This window comes from Bufo bufo, chromosome 2 (assembly GCF_905171765.1).
Source record: "Bufo bufo chromosome 2, aBufBuf1.1, whole genome shotgun sequence".
Classification (NCBI taxonomy): Eukaryota; Metazoa; Chordata; class Amphibia; order Anura; family Bufonidae; genus Bufo; species Bufo bufo.
In genome coordinates this window covers 537,928,710-537,955,241 of record NC_053390.1, presented here as the reverse complement: position 1 = coordinate 537,955,241, position 26,532 = coordinate 537,928,710, and the positions used below count along the sequence as shown (strand labels likewise).

At 46.4% G+C, this 26,532-nt stretch overlaps 1 protein-coding gene across 1 annotated transcript in view; it reads left to right on the top strand.

Annotated features, from left to right (window-relative positions):
* Window positions 1-1,074: 1,074 nt before the first annotated feature.
* CCNI (cyclin I) overlaps window positions 1,075-26,532 on the top strand; it is a 65,614-nt gene continuing 40,156 nt past the window's right edge. Inside the window, exons 1-2 of the mRNA XM_040418022.1 lie at window positions 1,075-1,398; window positions 17,120-17,276. Of these exons, the coding sequence (XP_040273956.1) occupies window positions 17,163-17,276 (114 nt within the window). The 5' untranslated portion in view covers window positions 1,075-1,398; window positions 17,120-17,162. The remainder of the gene's footprint in view (window positions 1,399-17,119; window positions 17,277-26,532) is intronic.

Sequence of the window (26,532 nt, the reverse complement as noted above, 5' to 3'; positions counted from 1 at the left end):
AAACATCCGAAGTCGATTCGCATAAAACTTTGTTCTAATGCTGTACGGAGCAGGAGAGGAAGCGGTACCTTGGAACCGAACCCAAGTTTGAGAAATGTTTTTTTTACAGTATAAATTAATTTATGAAATTATTGCGCGAAGTCTCGCGAGACTTCTCGAAGTGATAATTTCAGCTCAACGTAGCCAATACATTCTAATACTGTACGGGGCTTACAGTATTAGAACGAAGTTTTATGCGAATCGACTTCAGATGTTTCATCCCAAGTCGATTCGCTCATCTCCATTTCTGAGATTTTTAATACTGATGAATAGTGTTGAGCGAACTTGTGTCTCAAGTTCGGCGTACCAGGTTTGGGTTATCTAAGAATTCCGTTACCATCACTTATGGTCCGTGGTAGCGGAAGCCAGAACGGAATTCTTAGATAACCTGAACCTTGTACGCCGTACTTGAAACACAAGTTCGCTCAACGCTACTGATGACCTATCCTCTGGATAGTATCTGAGCGGTGGGGGTCCGACACCCAGGACCCCCACAGATCAGTGGGTTGTGAACACACCGGCGCTCCTGCGAATCAGCAGACCCATTTATTTTAAAAGGGAGACAAAAGCTGCATACAGCACACCATACGCTGTCCTCATCCGCACGTCTGTTCCGCAGCACCGCAAAAAAGACAGAACGTGTCCTATTATTGTCTATTTTGTGGACAAGGATAGGACATTTCTAGAGCGCAGCCTGCACTGGCTGGGATCCCTGTTTTGCAAAACGGATACGGTCGTGTGAATGAGCCCTAAAGGTCAGTAACCTCCAGCTTTAGCACAATTCAGTGCATTCTTCCAGAACTGATGCTTCTATATGCTGGGTGGGGTGCCCCTTTACGTGTGTACACACCCAGCTGTATAGTCCGGGTCTTTGCCCATACAGAACTCTGCCTTATATAAGTCCCCCCCGCCGTTAGTGTACCTCCGCCTTCTTGTACTCAGCCCCTCCCGCCCACATTCATGTTTACGCGAACAGGCTCCACCCCCTTCTCAGCTTTTCCATGGCAGATATATCCTTCCTCCTCCTCCTCCGACCGGTCCTTCTTTCCCTCCCCGCCCCCATAGGAAGTAAAGTAGTCCTCCCTTCCTCCTTCTCTCTTTTCCCCCCTCATCCTTCTGATTTTACACCCCATCCACCTTCCACCTTCCACCTCCTCTCCCCCTTAAGAAGAAGGACGAGATAACCTCATTGGGAGAGGTAGTAATCATGAGCCCCTCCAGCTTCCAGAAGCCAGGAGGACGACCCCTCATCTAAATCCATGGAGGGCATTCTTTTATAAAAATGTTTTTTTACCTGTTTTTTTAATGGACCGGATGATCTCCAACTACGACAGTGAAAGCTACAGCTTTGCGGGGGAGGTGAGCCAGAAATGCGGGGGGCGTCAGATGTCTATTGTTGTGCTGTCTTCTGCGGTGACATTGTGTGCGCCGACCCCGCTGTCATGTGACTGCTCTAATGCAGATGTCGATTGCAAGCTCTTGGGCTTATTAGCATCAGCAGCAGTGAAGAATCGGTGACCTAATGGCAGGCAGTCAATCTCCCCTATAGACCATAGCAGGGGCCAGATGAGCAACCATGGGGGTCCCACCCCACCAGGACCACCATTAGCAGCAACTTCAGAATTATTTAAGTCTCTATAATGATAATATTCACTGTGATGTCAGGTACTAATGCTCACAGCCATGTCTGAGTCGGGTACTAGTGCTCACAGCCATGTCGGAGTCGGGTACTAGTGCTCACAGCCATGTCGGAGTCGGGTACTAGTGCTCACAGCCATGTCGGAGTCGGGTACTAGTGCTCACAGCCATGTCGGAGTCGGGTACTAGTGCTCACAGCCATGTCGGAGTCGGGTACTAGTGCTCACAGCCATGTCGGAGTCGGGTACTAGTGCTCACAGCCATGTCGGAGTCGGGTACTAGTGCTCACAGCCATGTCGGAGTCGGGTACTAGTGCTCACAGCCATGTCGGAGTCGGGTACTAGTGCTCACAGCCATGTCGGAGTCGGGTACTAGTGCTCACAGCCATGTCGGAGTCGGGTACTAGTGCTCACAGCCATGTCGGAGTCGGGTACTAGTGCTCACAGCCATGTCGGAGTAGGCTACTTTCACACTTGCGTTGTTGTTTTCCGGTATTGAGATCCGGCAGATGATCTCAATACCTGAAAAGAACGTTTCCGTTTAGTCCTCATGCATTCTGCATGGAAAGGGATCCGGTCAGGATGTCTTCCATTCCAGCAGCATCCCCACAAAACGCTGTAAGCTGCGGTTTTGTGTCCGGTCATAAAAACAAAAACAAAAAAAATGGATTCGGCACTGAAAACAATGTAACTCAATGGTGACAGATCCCTTTTTTTTTAGGAGCCTCAAAAACTGGATCTGTCACCCTTTTACTTTCAATGTTTTTAGTGACTGATCCGTTTTTTTTCTGTTTTGATTTCACACAACCGCATCCTAACGGAACGGATGCATCCTGATGTGCAAAAGCAAAACAGATCCATTTAATTTCGGTATTGAGATCCTCTGCCGGATCTCAATGCTGGAATTAACAACCCAAGTGTGAAAGCAGCCTAATAATGCTCACAGTGATGTCACATTGTAGAGAGAATGCTTACAGTGATGTCACAGTCAGTATAGGACCAGGGGAAAGATGCAAATCGATTATCTGACCCCCTAAACCGCACATTGATTTTCATTAGTAGTCTGCTGCCTGTTTTGTGCCTCGGACTGCTCCCCTGTGGTTAATCCAAGCCTGGTCACAGTAGGGCCACAAAAAACGGATCCGCAAAAATACGGATGACATCTGTGTGCATTTCCTATTTTGCGGAACGGAACAGCTGGCCCTTCATAGATCAGCCCTATCGTTTTCCGTAATGCGGACAATAATAGGACATGTTCTATATTTTTTTGCGGAACGGATATATGGAAACGGAATGCACATGGAGTAACTTCACTTTTTTTTTGCGGACCCATTGAAGTGAATGGTTCCGCATACGGTCCGCAAAAAAACCCGGAACGGACACGGAAAGAAAATACGTTTGTGTGCATGAGCCTTAAAGGTGGGTTTACATGGGGCAATAATCGGACAGAATCGGGAACGAATATTCCTGCAAATGCTGATTGCCGACAATCTGCCTGTGTAAAGGTGCCGCCGATCACCCGATCCATTGTTCTCATACTGTGGAGTTAGGGCTGAAATGATTGCGCGATTGAATCAAGCAACTTGACACAAAAAAATCCTCGATGCAAATTTTTATCTTCGAGGATTCGTTTGTGTCATGTGACCACGGAGCGGGAGTGAAGCTCTTGCTATTACTCACCGCTCTATGGTCACCCGCCGGCCCGCACCGCGCTGCACCCTGACACATCGTCAGAACATGGTGCACGTAAGCGCGCATTGTGAGAAGAAGATGGACGAGCTGTGGAGCAGCGCCCCTGCAGGAAAAGCTAAGTATTTTATTTCACTGGCGCTGGGGACATGGCTAGGAGGGGGAGATGGTGGTACTGGGGGCGGCGGCTGATGGCACTGAGGGGGAAGCTGATGGCACTGGGCGGGACCTGATGGCATGGGGGGGGCTGATGAGTTTTTATAAAGAAAAACGTTCTTTTAATTTGTTTTTTGTTATTGGAGTACTCGATTAAAAAACGAAACAGTAAAAAAAAAAAAAAAAGGTACATGTGCGATATAAAAAACAGAAGAGTGATGGCCGAAAAAGACCTCATGGTCCATCTAATCTGCCCTTATAACATTTCCTCTATATTTTCTCTTAGGGCGGATATGTCTTTGTCCCAGTCGTGTAAAGTCACTTACTGTAGATTTTCCTACCACATCTGCAGGAATCCTCAGCTACCCTTTCAGTAAAATAATATTTTCTGACATTGCTTCTACTCGTCCCCTAAACTGACTTCAGATTTTGCCCCCTTGTTCTCCCATTCATTTTTCTTTTTCAAAACACGGGAACCTATCTAACCCTTGACATATTTAAAGGTTTTGATCATGTCGCCTGTCTCCCTTCTTTCCTCACAGCTATACCGTTTACTTTATATTTTAACTGTTTGTAATTCATAAAAACACAAATGCAATAGCACTCTGCAACCAGCACGCATGTTTGTACTGGCATCCCTGGATCCGATGAAAGCTGTAATGGCACAGGACGGGGTTAAAAGCAGAGTGTGCTTGGCGTGCATGCTGCACCTGCATTCCCTGGACTTTGTGTGGCTGTCATGGCCCATAAACGGGTAGGAACTAGTGTTAGGGACCACTCATAGAGGCGACCTTGACGTGGTGAGTGGCTTATTACGCTTTGGCCAAAATGTACACCAATGCCTCATCCAGCATAGAGGCAGGGCAGAATGCTGGTTGCAGAGTGCTATTGCATTTGTGCGTTTGTATGTGTATTTCGCCATAGCGATGTGCACCTGCATACAGGGTTGTGCTGACTGAATCCCCCACATTTTTTGTTTGTAATTCATGGCTGACTCATATAGCGGAGGCTTAGGCTACTTTCACACTAGCGTTTGGGTGTCCGCTTGTGAGCTCTGTTTGAAGGCTCTCACAAGCGGCCCCAAACGGATCCGTCCAGTCCTAATGCATTCTGAGTGGAGGCGGATCCGCTCAGAATGCATCAGTCTGGCAGCGTTTGTCCTCCGCTCCGCTCAGCAGACGGACACCCGAACGCTGCTTGTAGCGTTCGGGTGTCCGTCTGGCCGTGCGGAGTCAAACGGATCCGTCCAGACTTACAATGTAAGTCAATGGGGACGGATCCGTTTGAAGTTGACACAGTATGGCTCAATCTTCAAACGGATCCATCCCCCATTGACTTTCAATGTAAAAAAAATTTTCATTTTTTTTTTTTTTTCATGGTAATGCAAACGGATCCGTTCTGAACGGATCTAAGCGTTTGCATTATAGGAGCGGATCCGTCTGTGCAGATACCAGACGGACCCGCTCTGAACGCAAGTGTGAAAGTAGCCTTACCTAGATCTCCGAAGGAAGCAAAAAAAAACCCCAAACTTTCCAATACCTGATGTTTCTATGAGGTCCTTTTACACAGACCAATGTTTCAGGCAATTATTGGGAATGAACCAAACGTTCCTGATAATTGATCGTCCGCAGAGATGAGGGCTGCATTGACATGAAGCAATCCCCACTGCTGTATGAGGACAAGCGATCGCTTATCCCCCTACATAATCCTTGATCCTGCGCAGCAGATTACTGTCTAGACGGCACGATCTGATGAATGATGATTTTTGGTGCTGATAGAACAACACAGTCACCCGATGAATGAGGGTTTGCTTGTTCACTGGGTGATCGCCGGTACATTTTACACAAGCGTTTTTATACAAATGCTCATCCCCAGTAATCAGCCTGATAATCAGGCCTGAAATGCGTTAGTAGAGGATCCTATATCTGTGGTGGATAGTTTATCAAGATTTAGATCTACACTGTTTGGGCTAAAACATGTTTCCAATTGGTATTTAAAACAATTTTCAACAGTTTTTCCTCTGCAGTTTTCACTTTCAGTGCATCTGCAGACACTGCTTCCCCCTTCTCTGTCAGAGAGCTGCTCTGATGGCTAGATCTCTAGCCTTTATCTCTGGACTCCTGACAGCTCATAAACAATCATTTAAGCTAAAGATGAATTTACATGCTACGAGCAGCAGCAGGTTGTCGAGAAGGAAGCGCTCCTCCCTGACAGCAGGCTGCTCGCTCAGTGGAGGTGAAGCACTACATTATCTCCTCCACAGTATGAGGATGGGGTATCGCTATTGCCAACGCTCGTCCTCATACATATGCATTGTTTCTGGGCAGCTCGCTGTTTAAACAGCACGATCTGCTGCCCAGAAACTAAAATGTAGGTGCCTGCATGAACGACAGCTTCACCCGATGAATGAGCGGCACCTTTAGGGCTTGTTCACACGAACCTATGGGTTCCGTTGTCGTATTGCGGACCGCGTACACGGATCCGCAATAAACGGACCCCGTTCTGTGTGCATTCCGCATCACGGATGCGGACCCATTCACTTGAATGGGTCCGTAAATCCGGAGATGCGGTGCGAAACGGAAGCACGGAACGGAAACCCACGGAAGCACTACGGAGTGCTTCTGTGGGGTTCCATTCCGTACTTCCGTTCCACACAAAGATAGAACATGTGCTATCTTTTTGCAGAACAGAGGAATGCGGACCCATTCAAGTTGAATGGGTCTGGATCCGTCCCGGAGGCCTCACGAACGTTCTCCGCGCATTGCGGACCGCAAATTGCAGCCCCAGTGCACGGAACGGAACCCATACGTTTGTGTGAACAAGCCCTTACACAGGCAGATTGTCAGAAACGAGCGTTCGCAGGAACGTTCGTTCCCGATTATCTGCTCGATTATTGCACCGTGTAAATCCACCTCTAGCTCTTATCAAACTATGAGCTGTCAGGAAAGTACACATAAGGGTTACAGATCGAGCCCTCAGAAACAGCAGTCCGCAGATGCAGTGAATGTGAAAGAAAGTGTTGAATTTTTTTTACAAACAGCCAAAATTTTTTATTTATTTATTTTTTTAGCCGCAAATGAGTAGAATGTTGTACGGTAACAAAAGAATGCCAACATACCTGGAAAGTCTGCTGCCGCTCCATTGCTCCCACCAGTCTCTGTTGCTGTCCTGCAGCAGTGACATTGCAGCTACCTGCACGTCACCTCTGCAGAGGTCGTTCTGGGGTAGGTGCAACGTCCTTGTGGCACAAGAGCAACGTCGCTGAAGCAATGGCGGATTTTCCAGGAGAGTGCATTTTTAGCACACTCCCTGCTTTATCCACAATTTTGAATTCCCTTTAAGTTTCTATAGGATATTTTAATTGCAATCGGTTTTGACATGGACGCGTTGCAACGGACTACTTTGTGGCCATACAAGCCGCAGCACTCTCAAATGAACTAATCAGGACCTCACTGTCTAGTGCTGTGATGGTTAACCTCCGGCACTCCAGCTGTGGTAAAACTACAACTCCCAAGATGCACACTTGCTTGGCTGTTCTCAGTACTCCGTAGAAATGAATGGAGCATGCTGGGAGTCGTAGTTTCACCACAGCTGGAGTGCCGGAGGTTAACCATCATTGGTCTGGTTGGTCTTCACTGTTAATGACTGCATGGTTTTGCGGGTGCCACATGGCCATTAACAATGAAGACCAACTAAACAATGCAGTCCTAATTAGGTAATTTGACCCCCTGTACTCCGCTGCAATGGGATCCATGCGGCCCTTACCTGTGCCGAGCTGAGAAGTCCCAGATCATTTGCGAGCAGTTTGACAACAGTTTCTCAAGACAAGACAAGTCTTCTGCCATGTTCATAGCATAAGAAAATAGAACCGCAAGCATTTGTAATGTGCTTTCCTCACCAATGGGACTCAGACTGGAAATACTCAATGCTGGAACGTTGGTACTTATTCCCCAACATCCATTAGAGGGGTTGTGCCAGGATGGAAACATATCCCCTATCTGATCATGGGGGTCTGACTACTGGGACCTACACCGATCACAAGAACAGTGTTCCCATGCCCACCAATGAACGGAGCGGCACATACCGCATGTCCATTGCTACAGTATTCCAAAGCGCTATCTCCTAAAGTCCCATAGTCCAAAGGGGATAAACAGAGCGTCATCAGACATTTGTTATCTGCCGCTCCATTGATACAGGGGCATACCAGCTCCGTTCTCATGAGTTCCAGATAGGGATCGACCGATATTGATTTTTTAGGGCCGATACCGATAATTTGTCAACTTTCAGGCCGATAGCCGATAATTTATACCGATATTCTGGGTATTTTTATTTTTGAGGAAAAAAAAATTCCTACACAAATCTGCTGAAAATTAATGTTTATTGTTAACGTGTATTATTATTTTTATTTTTTTTGTAAATCTTTTTCATTTATACTTAATATTTTTTTTTTTTTTTTTTACTAACTTTTAGCCCCCTTAGAGACTAGAACCCTTGTCCTATTCACCCTGATAGATCTCTATCAGGGTGAATAGGAGCTCACACTGTCCCTGCTGCTCTGTGCTTTGTGCACACAGCAGCATGGAGCTGAACATGGCAGCCAGGGCTTCAATAGCGTCCTGGCTGCCATGGTAACCGATCGGAGCCCCTGGCTTACACAGCTGGGGCTCCGATCGGAGGAGCAGGGGAGAGGGGATCCTGTGGCCACTGCCACCAATGAGTAATACTGGGTGGGGGCGGGGCGCACTGCGCCACCAATGGTTTTACTATTGGGATGGGGTTGGGGGGCGCACTGCGCCACCAATGATTAATACTAGGGGGCTTGAAGGGGGGGGGGGGCGCACTGCTCCACCAATGAAGATACCTCTCTTTCACATACAGGAGGCGGGAGCTGGCTGCAGAGTCACATAGCCGGCTCCCGACCTCTATGAGCAGTAGCTGCGATCCGCGGCACCTAAGGGGTTAACTACCGCGGACCGCAGCTGCCGTTCATAGAGGTCGGGAGCCGGCTATGTGATTCTGCAGCCAGCCCCCGCCTCCTGTATATGAATTAATGAAAGACTCATCTTCATTGGTGGCGCAGTGGCCACAGCCCCTCCCCTCCTCTTGTCTCCTCTCCTGCCATTGGCGGCAGCGGCAGCAGCATCACAGGGGGAGGAGACACTGCTTCCTTCTCCCCTGTGCTGCGGAGGGAACACAGAGAGCGCTGAGAGCAGCGTGTTCTGTGTTCCACATACGTTATCGGTATATCGGCAAAATAGATGCCGATACCGATAACGTTCAATATCCTCAATATCGGCCGATAATATCGGTAAAACCGATAATCGGTCGATCCCTAGTTCCAGATACTCATGATCAGGTACTTGAACAGCGGTCCCTCAAATTACAATAATGGTTGGTTCCAGGACGACCATTGTATGTTGAAACCATTGTAAGTTGAGTAACTGGTTCCAAAGTCCAAAAATGTCATCCAAGATGAAAGAAAATGAGGATTTAAGAAAAATAAGCAGATAACTAAGACAGATAAACCTTGATTGGTTGGATTTGAGTCTGAGTATTGTATGTTAAGTCTGGTTTCAACTTACGATGGCCCAGAAAAGACCATTGTATGTTGAGAATATTGTGTCCTGAGGGAGCACTGTACCCTGTCTAGTGGATACCTTTCTATCTTGGCACAAACTCTTTAACCTCTCAGGTATCAGAAAACCTGCTGCGTTCTCCTATCCACAGTAACATCAATGGGAGAGATGGCTTTCACACCACATATCCATCACTTCCCCAAAATGTAGGCTTGTGTTGGTGTACATCCCAACTAGTAACACCCATCTGGACCTTCATTGCAAACTTCTAGTAATTCATTCATAGAGTCTAACAGGAATAATAAAGGAATTCCACAACATAGTCATAAGAGTAGATGCTCCAGAATTGTAATTACATGGGGAATGTAAGCAGATACTAAAACAGACATGTCAGGAGAGGGTACAGGTCCTCTTTAAAGACTCCTGTTTCCAGATGTAACCAGAGGCTGATTTCGGGGTCCTACTGTTATTGTCCAGTGAACTGCTGGCATCTGTATATTTTCTGCCTAAGCATTGTGGTATTACATGATGACTTTTTGTGAACATGAGTGACAGTAATACTTGATGTTCTACATTATGATGCCTGTGTGTGTTCTCTCTGTAGGGGTTGACTGTCAGCTCTTTAGAACATCGGTTGTGTGTTGTAGTGAGCGCTGAACTGGGTTTTAAAGGGGTTATCCAATCCTTATAATGACCCCCCCCCCCCCCCCCCCCCCCCCCAATGCCAGGGTCCCTCATATACATTATACTTACCTGCGTCCCTCTGGATCCCTGCACAGCCAGCCGCTGCATTTCCCCATTGCGCGGATCAAAACATCTGGCAACAGGGGTGGGGGGTGCAGCCAATAACAGGCCTCCCAAGTACAGTTTAATGCACCCTATGGGGCACACTAGAGAGGCCTAGGTGGCAGCACAGCGGGATAGACCCAGAAGATTTGAGTTGGACCTGCCGCAAGCAGGCTGGTCATCTGGAACATCAAGGGGTGAGTGGAGCGGCGCCCGTGCCTGCCCGGGATAGAGGAGCGGCGGCCACCACGAGCTGCAGTGACACAGTGAAGGGTATTGTCTGGGAAAACAGGTATTTTCCTCCCAGTGTGTGCTGCTGGACTAATTGGCGGCCAGGTGGGGTCAAACACCGGATTGGATCTCAGGTGCCAGTCCGGGGTTTTGGCAGCACCTATCTGCCTTTAAAAGACAGCTGGGATCAGCAGAGGGGATCTCTGTGTTGAGATCAGAGACTTGTGCAGAGTTGGGGGGGTGAGACCCAGGTGTAGGGGAAACAGGCCTCCTAAAGCCTGCTTATGGACTTGACAAGGCAGAACTGCCAGCAGGGTGTGAACTAACACCCAGGAGATAAGGTGACTTTCTTGCTTTATGAACTTTTCGTGTGTGTGAACAAACACCAAGACTGGAAAGTGACTTGCGTTTTGTGCTATACCTTATGTATGAATAAACACTGAAGTTTTGCTTTACAAACTGGTATTTGCCTCTGTACTGCGTCCGCTTACCCTGCCTACCAGAGCGAATACCTACAATTGGTGGAGGATGCGTGCAATCGCATTGAGGCTGGCGTAAAGCCGAAATATTGTTGTTGCATCTTTTTCGGGCTCTATTGTATGTCCTGGATTAAGCCTGCTAAGTTGCAACCAGCATCACGGGACAAGATGGAGGAGATGATGAAGCCGCTGGTGCAGGCCAACCTAAGGCAACAACAGGCCATAGAGCAGCAGCAGGAGACTAACAGACAACTGCTAGAGGCTAATCAGCGACAGTAAGAAACGAACCAGCGGATGCTGCAACACGTGATGGCCTTAGAGAAGACAGGAGTATCTCCAGGGAGTCCAATGCCCGGAAAGCGGTCCGCACAGCGATCCCCAAGATGGCACCGACGGATGACGTTGAAACCTACCTGGCGGTGTTCGAGAAGGTGGCTGTGAGGGAGAATCTACCCCGAGACCAGTGGGCTGAGGTCATCGCTCCGTTCCTGGCATCAGGACCCCAACAGGTTTACTTTGATTTACCGGACGAGCAAGCGGCAGACTATTATAAGGTCAAGGGTGAGATCCTGGCGAGACTGGGGGTGAATGTGTTGGTCTGGGCCCAGCGGGTGCATCAGTGGGAGTTTAACCCGGCTGAGCCAGCGAGACCCCAGTATTATAACTTGCTGCATCTCTTTCAAAAATGGCTACCGCCTGACTTACTGAGTCCCACTGCTATGCTGGACCGTATTGTAGCTGACAAATTCTGGAGGGCATTGCCACCACCCCTCCAACGCTGGGTTGGCCAGACGTCTCCTACTAGTGCCCTGGAGATGGTGGACCTGGTCGAACGGTATGGGGCTACTGAGGAACTCCAGGGGGGACCTCTGGGGAAGGGTGTAACAAAATCCAGAAAATTCCCGCCCCAGACCCGGTGGGCTGAGATGAGAAAGACCGCACGGGATGTGCCCTTTGGGGATCGGAACCCGATAATCTGCTGGCGGTATCATGAGCCCGGCCATGTACGGGCCGACTGTCTCCACCTGGTCGAGCCCATGGACGTAAACTTTGGGTATCGACAGTTATGGTATGCCAGAAGGGTCGGTGCAGACACTCCAGAAACTCTCAATAACGAAACTTTGTGTCAGGCGGAGGTGGGAGTCACTCCCGTGGTGGCTCTGCTGGACTCAGGAAGTTGGGTGACCCTTGTGAGGGCTTCCCTGGTGCACCCCAACGAGTTTACGGGCCAGAAAGTCAGGGTGCTCAGCGTACATGGAGATTTAAGAGTACCCCACTGCTCTGGCGTCCCTAAGCCCGTGTGCTGGCAGGTGGTTCCATGAGGAGGCCGTAACCACGAGCATGCACTATGACTTGATATTAGGCTTCATTCACACATCCGTGTGTGTTTTGCGGATCCGTAAAACACGGACATCGGTGATGTGCGTTCCGCATTTTGCAGACCGCACATCACCGGCACTTAATAGAAAATGCATAATCTTGACCGCAATTGCGGACAAGAATAGGACATGTTCTATTTTTTTCGAGAACAGAATTGCGGACCCGGAAGTGCGGGCCCGCAATTCCGGATCTGGGCAGCACATAGTGCTGCCCCATAAAAAAGGATTGGGTCCACAATTGCAGACGTGTGAATGGGTCCGCAATTGCAGACGTGTGAATGGACCCTTAGGAAGAGACTTTCCGTTTTGCCCAGCTCTGTGGCTGGCCGTTGTACATCCTGATCCTTGAGAGATAGGGAAAGCTCTAGTTACAAGGCCTGGCCCAGTTGAGGCGGAGGGGCCCACGGTAGGTCTGGTGGATGAGGGGGAGACAACCCCACGGAGTAGGATAGGTAGGGAGCACAGGAAGATAGCTCAGCAAGCCCAGAGTCGCACCTATAATCGAGCATCTGTGGTCCATAACATTAGCTGGGGAGATCCGGTTTTGGTTTGTGGGTCGCCCGTGGACAGTAAGTTCTGCGCTAGGTGGAAGCGGCCCTACGAGGTACTCGAGAAAATTGGAGATGTAAACTACAAAGTACACCAGCCAGGGCGGCGAAAGCTGGAGCAGGTTTACCATGTTAATTTACTCAAACCTTGGAAAGATAGGGTAACCTATACTGAAGACAGACCGCGGCCGGGTTTTCTAGGGGAGGAGGCTCCGGCCCCTCTGATGCAAGGTAAGCGGTTGCCACAGTAAAAATTGCTGACAGCCTCTCCTCTAAACAGGCTCAGGAGGCCAGGAAGTTCATTAGTCGGAACACTGATGTGTTCTCGGACCTCCTTGGACGCACTTCCACAATTTGGCATGACATTGTCACTGAGCCTCAGGCGAAAGTCTAGCTAAAACCATACCGGGTACCCGAGGCTCGGCGACAAGCCACAGTAGAACATAGGGCAGGTCAGTTACAGGGAAATGCGGATGCCCTGTCCCGGGTGCACTGTTTGGCATGTGTTCACCATCTCAGGGTTGAACAAGGGGTGGGGGGGGTGTTACACAGTTAAGGGTATTGTCTGGGAAAACAGGTATTTTCCTCCCAGTGTGTGCTGATGGGCGGCCAGGTGGGGTCAAACACCGGACTGGATCTCAGGTGCCGGTCCGGGATTTTGGCAGCACCTAGCTGCCTTTAAAAGATAGCTGGGATCAGCAGAGGGGATCTCTGTGTTGGGATCAGAGGCTTGTGCCGAGTAGGAGGGCTGAGACCCGTGTGTAGGGGAAACAGGCCTCCTAAAGCCTGCTTATGGACTTGACGAGGCAGAACTGCCAGCAGGGTGTGAACATGCTTTATGAACTTTTCGTGTGTGTGAACAAACACCAAAACTGCAAAGTGACTTGGGTTTTGTGCTATACCTTTAAGTGTGAATAAACACTGAAGTTTTGCTTTACAAACTGTTTTTTGCCTCTGTACTGCGTCTGCTTACTGTGCCTACCAGAGCGAATCCCTACATATTTCAGAAGTCATGAGATTCGATGGCCTAATCCCCATTAACTCTTATCCTTTATTACTCAAATATGTAACCTCAGTCTGAAATTTAGATGCCCAGGAATTTCTGAAGCTTCTCTACACATAGCAAATCTTTTCTGGCTGAGTTTGTATTTTCTTATCTTATTCTCATGTCATTTCAGTGATCTAGCATATCCAGTAAAATCCACCCTATGGTACTAGGCAGGTGTAGAATTTTCCAGCAGTATGTCCTACAGGCCGTTTTAGCATAGAGGTTGATGTTATGGAGACCCCTTCTATAGATTATATGATATGTTCCATGATGTTATGGAGACCACTTCTATAGATTATATGATACGTTCTATGATGTTATGGAGACCCCTTTTATAGATTGTGATATGTTCTATGATGTTATGGAGACCCCTTCTATAGATTATATGATATGTTCTATGATGTTATGGATGCAATATAGATTATACATTACAGACTGACTATGTTTAGACACCACAATTTGTGATGATGAGTTGACAGTGGGGCACCGTTGCTGACAACCTAAAAAGGCATAAGATGAAACCAACTTCTACAGGTCATTGAAGTGGTTGTTGCACGAAAAATTTTCAACATTTTTTAAACCAGCACCTGGATCTGAATAATTTTTTTGTTGCATGTAATTGAATTTATACTATAGCCACTTATTCAATAAAATGTATCTGTATAGCGCCACCTGCTGTTTTGTTCTTTTCCTTATTTTTCTGTCCACCTCTCTAATATCGCTGAGGTGGTGTCACAGCTGTGTCATGGTCTGGTGGTAGTGGACCGTGACACTTTAGTCATGAATGCTTGTTGCCGGTGGCACCGTGTAGTTTTTAGCATGTTTACACACTTCCCCTTTAAAGGGTTTCTATCACTTCGTATGACATATTTAGGTGTCAGACACTAGCGATCCGCTAGTGTCTGCTCTGCCCAACCATCCTAATATGATAGGCTTTGGGGCAGCCGTTTTGCTAAAATAACAACTTATATCTATATGCTAATGAGCCTCTAGGTGCTATGGGGGCGTCATTAGCACCTAGAGGCTCCGTCTACCTTCATAAACTGTCGCCGCCCAGCGCGTCCCTCCAGCCCGCCCATCTCCTGCTGAATGCGATCCTCTCCATGCGCGTCTCTGTTCTGCGCATGCGCAATGAATGTCTGACCGCTTCCCTGCTCAGACATCTCCACTGCGCCTGCGCCGATGACATCATAGTGCTCCGAGGAACAGGCGCAGTGGAGATGTCTGAGCAGGGAAGCGGTCAGACATTCATTGCGCATGCGCAGAACAGAGACGCGCATGGAGAGGATCGCATTCAGCAGGAGATGGGCGGGCTGGAGGGACGCGCTGGGCGGCGACAGTTTATGAAGGTAGACGGAGCCTCTAGGTGCTAATGACGCCCCCATAGCACCTAGAGGCTCATTAGCATATAGATATAAGTTGTTATTTTAGCAAAACGGCTGCCCCAAAACCTATCATATTAGGATGGTTGGGCAGAGCAGACACTAGCGGATCGCTAGTGTCTGACACCTAAATATGTCATACGAAGTGATAGAAACCCTTTAAAGTTTTTGTCCCTTCCCATTCTGGTGGGTATGGGGTTAAAGTTTGAGCAAGGTGGAGCTGGTTGTGGGCACTAACAGTACTTGGGCTGGATGCCTGAGGTTAGTGGGACTTCAGCTTCTTGTGGAGCTGGAGTTATGCTGCCATCCTGGACCTTACCATCTGTCCAGTTTGAGGGCCACCTTGTTGGACATAGATTGTCATCCCTTATGTATTCTCCATGTTCCCTACCTTACCTGTGTTGATGTTTGGTGTGGGTTTATGTTCAGGTGTGGTGTACGTCTTGTTGTAGTTTCATGTCTGGTCTTTTGGTGGTGTTCGTCCAGCATGTATGTAAGGCGTTTCCCTGTGTGTTGTGCCTCCGGTGAGGGGGCTCCTGGGTTCCTCGGAGGGGGAACCGCGTTGACCACTTGCCTGTGGAAGTGGACTCCAGGGTTTCCCGGAGGGGGAACCACTAGACAGTAAAGGTTGTTGTTTTATACAGTTGTTGTGGCAGGTAAGTGCTGTTGTTCCAGTGTGTGTTGTTTGCGCTGGGTGCTTACCTGCCAATCTGGTTTATGCTACTGTCTGTCCTTTTTTCCTTGTTGCTAAGCCTGCTGGAGACTCCTGTTTATCCGTGTCGTGGATGAACAGGTCGTCTCCTAGACCTGTCATTATTACAAGGGATCTCTAGGGTTAGTAGGGCCTGAGGTTCCGGGTATGAGCCCTCCCACCATTAGGGTTCGCTCATACAGTTAGGAGGTCAGGGCTAGGATTTAGGGATGTGTTAGAAGGTGACCTGCTCCTTTTATTCCTGTTTCCAGGCCTAGTGGCATATCCCGCCAACCTACATTGTACGGTGTGGAGTTTCCCCCCCACTCCCCACCGTGACAGGTGGATGCACATGTTCTGTCCTTTGACTGCCACCAGGTGTATCTACTGTTAGAAGCTGGGACATGCCAATTTTACATGAGTTTTCCATATGGATGCTTTCCGTTTGCGAACGGTCAGCATCCAGACTGAATCCTGACCCATTAATTTCAAAGTGTCTGTGTATATGAACATTGTTTTTCACTGTTCGTCTTTGTGTTCAGGAAAAAGTCGCAGCATGTTCTATATTGTCTGTTTTTAATGCAACTCTTGCCCATAGAAGTAATTGGCGCTGCATGGAAAAGCGGAAAGCATCTGGATGCAATGCGTTTCTCACTGATGGTTGCTGTAAAAAGTTCAGTGTTATCCTTTTGCTTTCCTTCACATGTGTGAAAAACCAATGAAATCGTGAAAGAAAAAAGTGAAGCACTGAGCACAATCGCTGACAAAACTTATTTAACTTGCATGCAAAGCCATCAGTTTTCCACTGCGCAGATGCTGACACATTCCATATCTGTCATGTGAAAGAGGCTTTACAGGAAAAGAGCTGCAGCAGAAAGGACACATCCCCTGAGCTGCAACTTGAAATAAATCTAGCAGAGCAATGAATGGGGTGAGCTCTGCAGCTTTCTTGCAGTTTACCAAGCACAGATCTGTACATAGTGGCACTTGAATGGGCCTGAGCTGCTCCTAGGCCACGTGAAACATGTACGTGTCGTCACTGGCCTAGGAAAAGCTGAGAGAGGGCCGTGGCACTACTGCGAGCGCTGCTGCTTTCTCAAACAGCTGATCGGCGGGGGTCCTGGGTGTTGGACCCCCACCATTCCTGAGGATAAGTCATCAGTATTAAAATTTAAGAAAAACCTTTTAAAGGGTTACACCCATCTCAGACTTTGATGGCATATCGCAAGGAGATAGGTGTGGATCCCAGAGCTGTGACCTGTACCTATCTGTCATTGATGACATGTCCTAGCGATATTTAATCAATGTCTGAGATGAGAATATCCCTTTAATGCAATTGAAATGAGTTACGTCACAGTAAAAATCGTAGCTAATATGTATGCAGTGACAGTGTACATGATCTGATAGAAAGGTATGGCATGCTATAAGTCAGGTGAAATCACCTTCTTTTAACAAATGTTATGTCTTCTCTTTTGCAGGTAGCTGTATCCGGTTGGGTGGCAGGCGCATCCAAGGGGTACCATGAAGTACTCTGGGCCCCTGGAGAGCCAGAGACTGTCCGTTCTTTTAGAAAGGGCAGTCTCTAGAGAAGCCCAGATGTGGAAGGTGTACGTGCATAAGACAACAGTTAATCAGGTACATATTTTAGTTTTCTTTAAAAGGAAACTTTACTGGGAAAATCGCAGTTAATCAAGGCCCGATTCCGTGTGTGTGTGTGTGTATATATATATATGTATGTGTATCTACACACCCCTGTTAAAATGTCAGGTTTCTGTGCTGTAAAAAAATGAGACAATGAGAAAATCATCTCAGAACTTTTTCCACCTTTTAATGTGACCTATAAACTGTACCACTCCAATTGAATAACAAACTGAAATCTTTTAGGTGGAGGGAAGAAAACATAAAAACAAAAATAATGTGGTTGCATAAGTGTGCACACCCTCTTATAACTGGGGATGTAGCTGTGTTCAGAATTAAGCAATCGCATTCAAAACCTGTTAAAGGGTTTCTACCACTTCGTTTGGACATAATTAGCTGTCAGACACTAGCGATCCACTAGTGTCTGCTCTACCAAACAATGCTATTATAATAGCTTTTTGTGCAGCCGTTTCCATAAAAAACGAACTTTTATCGATATGCTAATGAGCCTCTAGGTCAGCGGTGGGGAACCATTTTGCTGCCAAGGGCCATTTGGATATTTGTAACATCATTCGGGGGCCATACAAAATTCTCAATAAAAATTTTTTACTGCTGTATTTGGTCAAACATATAATTGACTTAGGGATAAGTTACAGAAATTGCACTTCAATTAAAATAATCTAGAGGGCTGTATTTTTGCAGCACAAAATAGCGCCTGCACTATATATATACAGTATATTACATACAATACAGGCGCCATATTGACCACACATAGCAGTCTAATTTTTAAGTTCAGAATGTTACTTATTTGACATTAATGGCAGGAAGCTAAACCCAGGGGGTCCAGAGAGGGGTTCACCCAGCTTTCACTCTCCCTGCCTCTTTCTTCGCAACTGTCCCTGCCTTTGTCCCTTTCTCAGCAAAATATCTGCCCCCACCTCCATCAGCCTGAAATCAGCCTCCTATCAGACCCCCCAGGCCTACATCAGCCTCAGATCAGACTCCCATCAGACCTCTAAGCCTCAGATTAGACCCCAATCAGACCCTTCCTAGCTTCAGATCAGACTCCCATCAGACCCCCAGCCTCAGACCAGACCCGGATCAGACGCCCAGCCTCAGATCAGCCCCCATCAGACCCCCCAGGGTCAGATCAGCCCCTATAAGACCCCCCAGCCTCAGATCAGACCTTCATAATACCCTCCCTAGCCTCAGATCAGCCCCCATCAGACCCTCCCCAGCCTCAGATCAGCCCCCATCAGCCCCCCTAGTCTCAGATCAGACCCCTATCAAACCCCAGCCTCAGATCAGACACCCCCAGCCTCAGATCAGACCCTCCCAAGCCTCAGATCAGACCCCCATCAGACCCTCCCCACCCTCCTTTAGCCTCAGATCAGCCCCAATCAGACATCAGATCAGATACTGTATTTAAGATAAACAAATAAACTTACCTCTCCAGCTCCGTACGGCGCTGCCTCTTGGCAGATTCACTTACCCTCCCTGTTCTTCTTCCTGCCGCACTATATTGTCACCTCACACCGCACAGCGTCAGGTCATAGTGCACGTCTACGTGCACTGCGTCCTGACGCTGGATGTGTCAGGACACAGTGTGGGGCTGAAAGAAGACCACGGAAGGTGAGGACAGCCAGTGCAGTGCTGTTCTCACCTTCCTGTGCCTCCCGTATGCTAATGACCGCTTCCATAATGGAAGGGGTCATAAGCATTTTCACATTATGTTCTGGCAGGGGGCCGGGGGCCACATGAAATGATACCGTGGGCCGCATACGGCCCTCGGGCCGGAGGTTCCCCACCCCTGCTCTAGGTGCTATGCGGGCGTCTTTTCAGCACCTAGAGGCTCGGTCTACCTTCACAAAATGCCGCCCAGCGCGTCCCTCCAGCCCGCCCATCTCCTCTGGAATGCGATCCTCCCTCTGAGTCAGCGGACGAATTCTCGCGCATGCGCCGTGCGCGTCTGTCTTCGGCGCAGGCGCAGTTAATGTCTGACCGCTTTCTGCACAGACATCTCCACTGCGCCTGTTCCTTGGAGCACTATGACGTCATCGGCGCAGGCGCAGTGGAGATGTCTGTGCAGAAAGCGGTCAGACATTAACTGCGCCGAAGACAGACGCGCACGGCGCATGCGTGAGAATTCGTCCGCTGACTCGGAGGGAGGATAGCATTCCAGAGGAGATGGGCGGGCTGGAGGGACGCGCTGGGCGGCATTTTGTGAAGGTAGACCGAGCCTCTAGGTGCTGAAAAGACGCCCGCATAGCACCTAGAGGCTCATTAGCATATCAGTAAAAGTTTGTTTTTTAGGGAAACGGCTGCACAAGAAGCTATTATAATAGCATTGTTTGGTAGAGCAGACACTAGCGGATCGCTAGTGTCTGACAGCTAAATATGTCCAAACGAAGTGGTAGAAACCCTTTAAATAGGAGTCAGCATACACCTGCCATCATTTAAAGTGCCTCTGATTAACCCCAAATAAAGTTCAGCTGTTCTAGTTGGTCTTTCCTGAAATTTTCTTAGTCGCATCACACAGCAAAAGCCATGGTCCACAGAGAGCTTCCAAAGCATCAGAGGGATCTCATTGTTAAAAGGTACCAGTCAGGAGAAGGGTACAAAATAATTTCCAAGGCATTAGATATACCATGGAACACAGTGAAGACAGTCCTCAAGTGGAGAAGATATGGCACAACAGTGACATTACCAAGAACTGGACGTCCCTCCAAAATTGATGACCATATGAGAAGAAAACTGGTCTGGGAGGCTACCAAGAGGCCTACAGCAACATTAAAGGAGCTGCAGGAATATCTGGCAAGTACTGGCTGTGTGGTACATGTGACAACAATCTCCCGTATTCTTCATATGACTGGGCTATGGGGTAGTGGCAAGACGGAAGCCTTTTTTTATGAAGCAAAACATCCAAGTCAGGCTACATTTTGCAAAAACACATCTGAAGTCTCCAAAAAGCATGTGGGAAAAGGTCTCATGAAACCAAGGTTGAACTTTTTGGCCATAATTCCAAAAGATATGTTTGGCGCAAAAACAACACTGCACATCACCAAAAGAACACCATACCCACAGTGAAGCATGGTGGTGGCAGCATCATGCTTTGGGGCTGTTTTTCTTCAGCTGGAACTGGGGCCTTAGTTAATCTAGAGGGAATTATGAATAGTTCCAAATACCAGTCAATATTGGCACAAAACCTTCAGGCTTCTGCTAGAAAGCTGAACATGAAGAGGAACTTCATCTTTCAGCATGACAACGACCCAAAGCATACATCCAAATCGCCAAAGGAATGGCTTCACCAGAGGAAGATTAAAGTTTTGGAATGGCCCAGCCAGAGCCCAGAACTGAATCCGATTGAAAATCTGTGGGATGATCTGAAGAGGGCTGTGCACAGGAGATGCCCTCGCAATCTGACAGATTTGGAGGATTTTTCAAAGTTGTACAGTTTATAGGTCACATTATGGCCTCATGAACCCGGCCGTTGTTTTGGTCCGCATCCGTTGCCCCACAAAAAAATATAACATGTCCTATTCTTGTCCGTTTTGCGGACAAAAATAGGCATTTCTACAATGGGCCGCCTGTTCCGTTCCGCAAATTGCAGATGACACAGGGACTGCTTCCGTGTTTTGCGGATCCGCAATTTGCGGACCGCAAAAAACAGAACGGTCGTGCGCATGAGGCCTAAAGGTGGAAAAAGTTCTGAAATGATTTATCTTTGTCTCCTTTTTTACAGCACAGAAACCTGACATTTTAACAGGGGTGTGTAGACTTGTGTGTGTGTGTGTATGTATATGTGTGTACATAACACACAAATATAAATAAAATTTATTATTTCAAAACCTATATCTTATCAAAACCTATACCCGAATTTAGAGGAGTGAGGAAGCGAAAAAAAAAAAAAAAGCAAACCTATGCACCGTATATAATTTTCTTAAATGCCAGGAATGGTGCAGCCGAAAGTAGCATGTTCACATCCGATGTGAGAAGATAAAGAGGGCCTAAGAAGGGAACCAAAAAATTCCTTAATTAATGAGGTTGTTTCCAGTATTCTACCCACATTTGCCATATACCCCCGATCTTTCCTCCTTCTTTAATCCGTTTTCTTCCCCTCCCCCTTTCATGCTGTAATAACGTATTCACTGTTAGCTCTCCACGTATTAAAGAATAGAGGGCATGTGTCATCCAAAGCCTAGCAATTACCAACCTGGCTGCAAACAATATTTTCTATATATTACCACCCTTCTCGCCCTTGATCCACTCGCCTCGTATACATCCCCCAAGATCACACAGTGAAAGTTATTTTTTAAGGTTAACACAAAAAGTCTCATATCACTGCAAAAATGTTGCAAATTGTTACATACCCACCACACATGAATAGCATGAGCTTTTTGACAATGACATCTGTTATATACCAATCTACCTCATCCCCGAAACCTACTCATTCTTTCTGGTGTATAAATTATTTATAATAAAATAAATTGCATCACACTATGTGACTAATCTAAGCCTCTTGCCGTTCCAGATGAGCTCATCTAGGATTTCCCTATGATATGTATTACTTATAAATTATTGTCTGTCTCTGTTGAGATCCAACATGCTCAACCCTTTTCTCCCCAACATCTGCTGTGGGGCAAGACTAGAGAGGCACCCAAACACACCAGATGGTCAGCCCAAACCCCACAAATTGGCACGTTTGGCTGACCTAACTATTGTGTATGGCCAGTCTTATTCATTGTCCATAATAACGATATCTCTTCCCTTAAAGGGGTTATCTGATATCTAAAATATCCCGCCTAATGCCCAGACCCATTGTATGGATTATACTTGCCTGCTCCTTGGCACGCCCGTCGCTCTGGATCCCTGCATGGCCGCCGCTGCCCCTTTAAGGCTGGTCACCGTCGCCTCCTGCTATTGGCTTCTCCCCCCATCGCCTGTTTTTTGATCCGAGCGAGCGATAGGGGGATGCAGCTGCGGCCGTGCAGGGTTCCGGAGCGACGCGGGTGTCGGGGACCGGGTAAGTATAATCCATACACGGGGCCTGGGGGGAATATTTTGGATATAAGTGACAGCAAACAACAAATTAGTGTTGGCTGTGCTGCATTACTCCAGTTATCTGTTTTTTCCCAGTTGTACACGGGGGAGGTATTATCAGTGATTAATACCATTCCCTGTGTTAGTGTGTATATATTGATAGCGGTCAGTCATTGATAGTTGTATATGGGGAGATGCTTCCAGTGATTGATAGCATTCTTTGTGTAAGTGTGTATACATAGATAGCTGTCAGTCACTGATAACTGTACATGGGGGAGGTGTTATCAGTGATTGATAGCATTCTTTGTATAAGTGTGTATACAGAGATAACTGTCAGTCACTGATAATTGTACACGGGGAAGCTGTTATCAGTGATTGATAGTATTCTCTGTTTAAGTGTGTATACATTGATGGCTGTCAGTCACTGATAGTTGTACACAAAGAGGTGTTATCAGTGATTGATAGCATTCTCTGTGTAAGTGTGTATACATTGATGGCTGTCAGTCACTGATAGTTGTACACAGGGAGTTATCAGTGATCGCATTCTCTGTGTTAGTGTGTATACATAGATAGCAGACAGTCACTGATAGCTATACACGGGGAGGTGTTATCAGTGATTGATAGGATTCTCTGTGTAAGTGTGTGCTGTCAGTCACCGCATATTGACATGACAAGTTCTCTTTAAGGCCCCAGATGGTAACTTGACATATCCATCTGTTGGATCATATAACTGTTGTAATGCAGTTTCTCTTCAAAATGATAATGTTAATTTAGTTAATTACTAGTTACTTATTTTGTAATATTTATTTCAGTGTACAATGTAATTCACATTTAATTTACCAGTTTAGAAATGCCTATATTTGAAATCATGTAAAGTGCTGATTTTTACGCCATAACATGTATTATCATTTGGGAGTTTTGGGGCTAAAATACAGATTTGCTCATTGCATACTGGGGTTTTCAAGTTTTCCAGGGATGTCAGTGAGTTCATAATTGAAAATGCATACCATGCATTGCAAGGGACAGAAGGGGACTAAAAGGGTGTGTGTAGTGCTACAATTTTGATGCTATATCCCAGGGTGGATTTGATTTAAATCACGATTTAAATCCCTAGTCAGTAAGGCTTGATTTAAATCATAGTTTTCTACATAAAGACTAATTCTTGCTGGTATAACTTATAATATGCAAGTAGATGAAGATTTTTAGAATAACAACTTTTCATATTAGTTTGATTAGGTTGATTCTGCATTCATAGGTTTGTAGAAGTTAGGATTAAGGTATTTTTCTCAACTCTGTTCATGTTATAACATTTTTGCTGTGAAGAAGAGGCATGTGATCTCTGCTGAGTCAAATTCAGTTTTGAGAACTGCAAAAGTAAACCAAGCATCTGTGATAATATCTTGTAGGCAGAGAAAGTGCCCAATAATCTTACAAAAACCTCTGGAAGAGCATGACATTGTGAATGGATTCATGGAATTTATTTACCAAAAAAATGTACACATATAGAAACATAGAATGTGTCGGCAGATAAGAACCATTTGGCCCATCTAGTCTGCCCAATATACTGAATACTATGAATAGCCCCTGGCCCTATCTTATATGAAGGATGGCCTTATGCCTATCCCATGCATGCTTAAACTCCTTCACTGTATTTGCAGCTACCACTTCTGCAGGTAGGCTATTCCATGCATCCACTACTCTCTCAGTAAAGTAATACTTCCTGATATTACTTTAAAACTATGTCCTCTTGTAGCAGTTTTTCTTCTTTTAAATATTCTCACCTCTTTTACCTTGTTGATTCCCTTTATGTATTTAAAAGTTCCTATCATATCCCCTCTGTCTCGTCTTTCTTCCAAGCTATACATGTTAAGGTCCTTTAATCTTTCCTGGTAAGTTTTATCCTGCAATCCATGTACTAGTTTAGTAGCTCTTCTCTGAACTCTCTCCAAAGTATCAATATCCTTCTGGAGATATGGTCTCCAGTACTGCGCACAATACTCCAAATGAGGTCTCACTAGTGCTCTGTAGAGCGGCATGAGCACCTCCCTCTTTCTACTGGTAATGCCTCTCCCTATACACCCAAGCATTCTGCTAGCATTTCCTGCTGCTCTATGACATTGTCTGCCTACCTTTAAGTCTTCTGAAATAATGATCCCTAAATCCCTTTCCTCAGATACTGAGGTTAGGACTGTATCACTGATTTTATATTCTGCTCTTGGGTTTTTACGCCCCAGGTGCATTATCTTGTACTTATCAACATTAGATTTTAGTTGCCAGATTTTTGACCATTCCTCTAGTTTTCCTAAATCCTTTTCCATTTGGTGTATCCTTCCAGGAACATCAACCCTGTTACAAATCTTTGTGTCATCAGCAAAAAGACACACCTTACCATCGAGGCCTTCTGCAATTTCGCTGATAAAGATATTAAACAATATGGGTCCCAGAACAGATCCCTGAGGTACCCCACTGGTAACAAGACCTTGGTCTGAATATACTCCATTGACTACAACCCCTCTGTCTGTCCCTCAGCCACTGCCTAATCCATTCAACAATATGGGAGTCCACGTACAGCCTTATTCTACATAATTAAAAAACTCATCTTTATTTCATGATGGAATAACCCTTGGATGGTAATATATTTTCCTCAAAAAGCATTTTATATTTAAAAAAAAATCCGATTTAAATAAAAAATTAAATTTTATTTTATTTTTTAAAAATCATCGATTTTTATCCACCCTGCTATATCCTCAGTATAGGATAGGATAGATTTTCCTTAGTATCAATATCAGGTTAGTGGGGGTCCGACTCCCGGCACACAGCTGCGCAGTGTAGTTACAACTCCTCGTCCCGTTCACTTGAATGAGAAGGAGCAGTTGGAATTACACTGCGCTTCCTCTGCAGGAGACGACGTGCAGGTAATTTTGAAGTGGAAGTAGTGCTCACGTGAGAAAATCTGTGCTAGGTCCTCTGTAACTACAAGATTCACATTGTTTCCTGCTATCCCTTTCCTTCCCGCTGGTGTCTGCCATACTGATTATATGACTAGAGGAGTAGATTTAACAAAATGGGGGGAAAGGAACTAATTTCAGTATAAAGGGGTTGGGAAAAATTTTCTTTTTCTTGTTCCTACATTGTGCATGTTCTTCTAATGTTCTTTTTTTAGTTCCTGATCTTTATTCTATATACAGGGCATGTCTCCGAATGTGATCTATGTACACAGTTCTTCACAAGTTTCATGTTGGCAATAGGCTCTGTTTACCTTTTATACCGCCACATAATTATATTTTATAAGAGCCGTAAGACTTGTCACACCACTCTTGAAATTACCATAGTATTTTTCTACCAGCTTAGATTTTGCCTGTAAGGGTGGCATACACATTAGATGGATTTCTCTCCCAACCCCCTTATACACATGCACACTTGGCTTGGCTGAACATTCATGTGTTCTGAATGGACAAAAGGAAGTGAGACACTGCTAGACACCTCTTATCTCTCTGAAAACAAAATGATTTGGAAGTTGAAATGCGACTGCCCAATCCTTGTCTCCTCTGACATCTGCGATGTCTGCATCCGTTCCGCAAAATTGATTCATTGCAGTGGGGCAGCAAAAAATGCGGACAGCTCACAGTGTGCTGTCCGCATCTCCACTTGCGTTCCGCGGCCCAGCAAAAAAGAGAGAGCATTTCCTATTCTAGTCCGCAGCCACGGACAAGAGTAGGCATTTCTATCATAGTGCCGGCCATGTGCGGTCCGCAACATGCGGAACGCACATGACCAGTGTCAGTGCTTTACAGATCCGCAATTTGCGGACAGCAAAACGCTTACGGACGTGTGAAGGGACCCTTAGGGGGGAGTCGGGAAGCCGCCAAACCCATTAGATGGTCAACTGGTTCTACCCAATTTTGTCGGTTCAGGCAGTAAATATCAATGTATATAGCCAGCTTATCTGAAATTTAGATCTTCTTTTTTCTTTTTCTTTTTTTTTGTTTCCCAAATTTTGGGAAACTGCTTAATTGTCCTTTCAGTTGTTGCAGAAAAACAAAAGTTTTAAATATCACGTGCCTCCCAACCATCCCAAATCCAGCAGGACAGTTCTGAATTTTAGGCACTGTCCTGCAGTTCCTGGAGGGCTGTAGCATGTCCTGCTTTTAACTTTATTTGCATTCTCAGGAGTCAGGACACAGACACAGTTGCATAAAATAGTAAAGCGGGG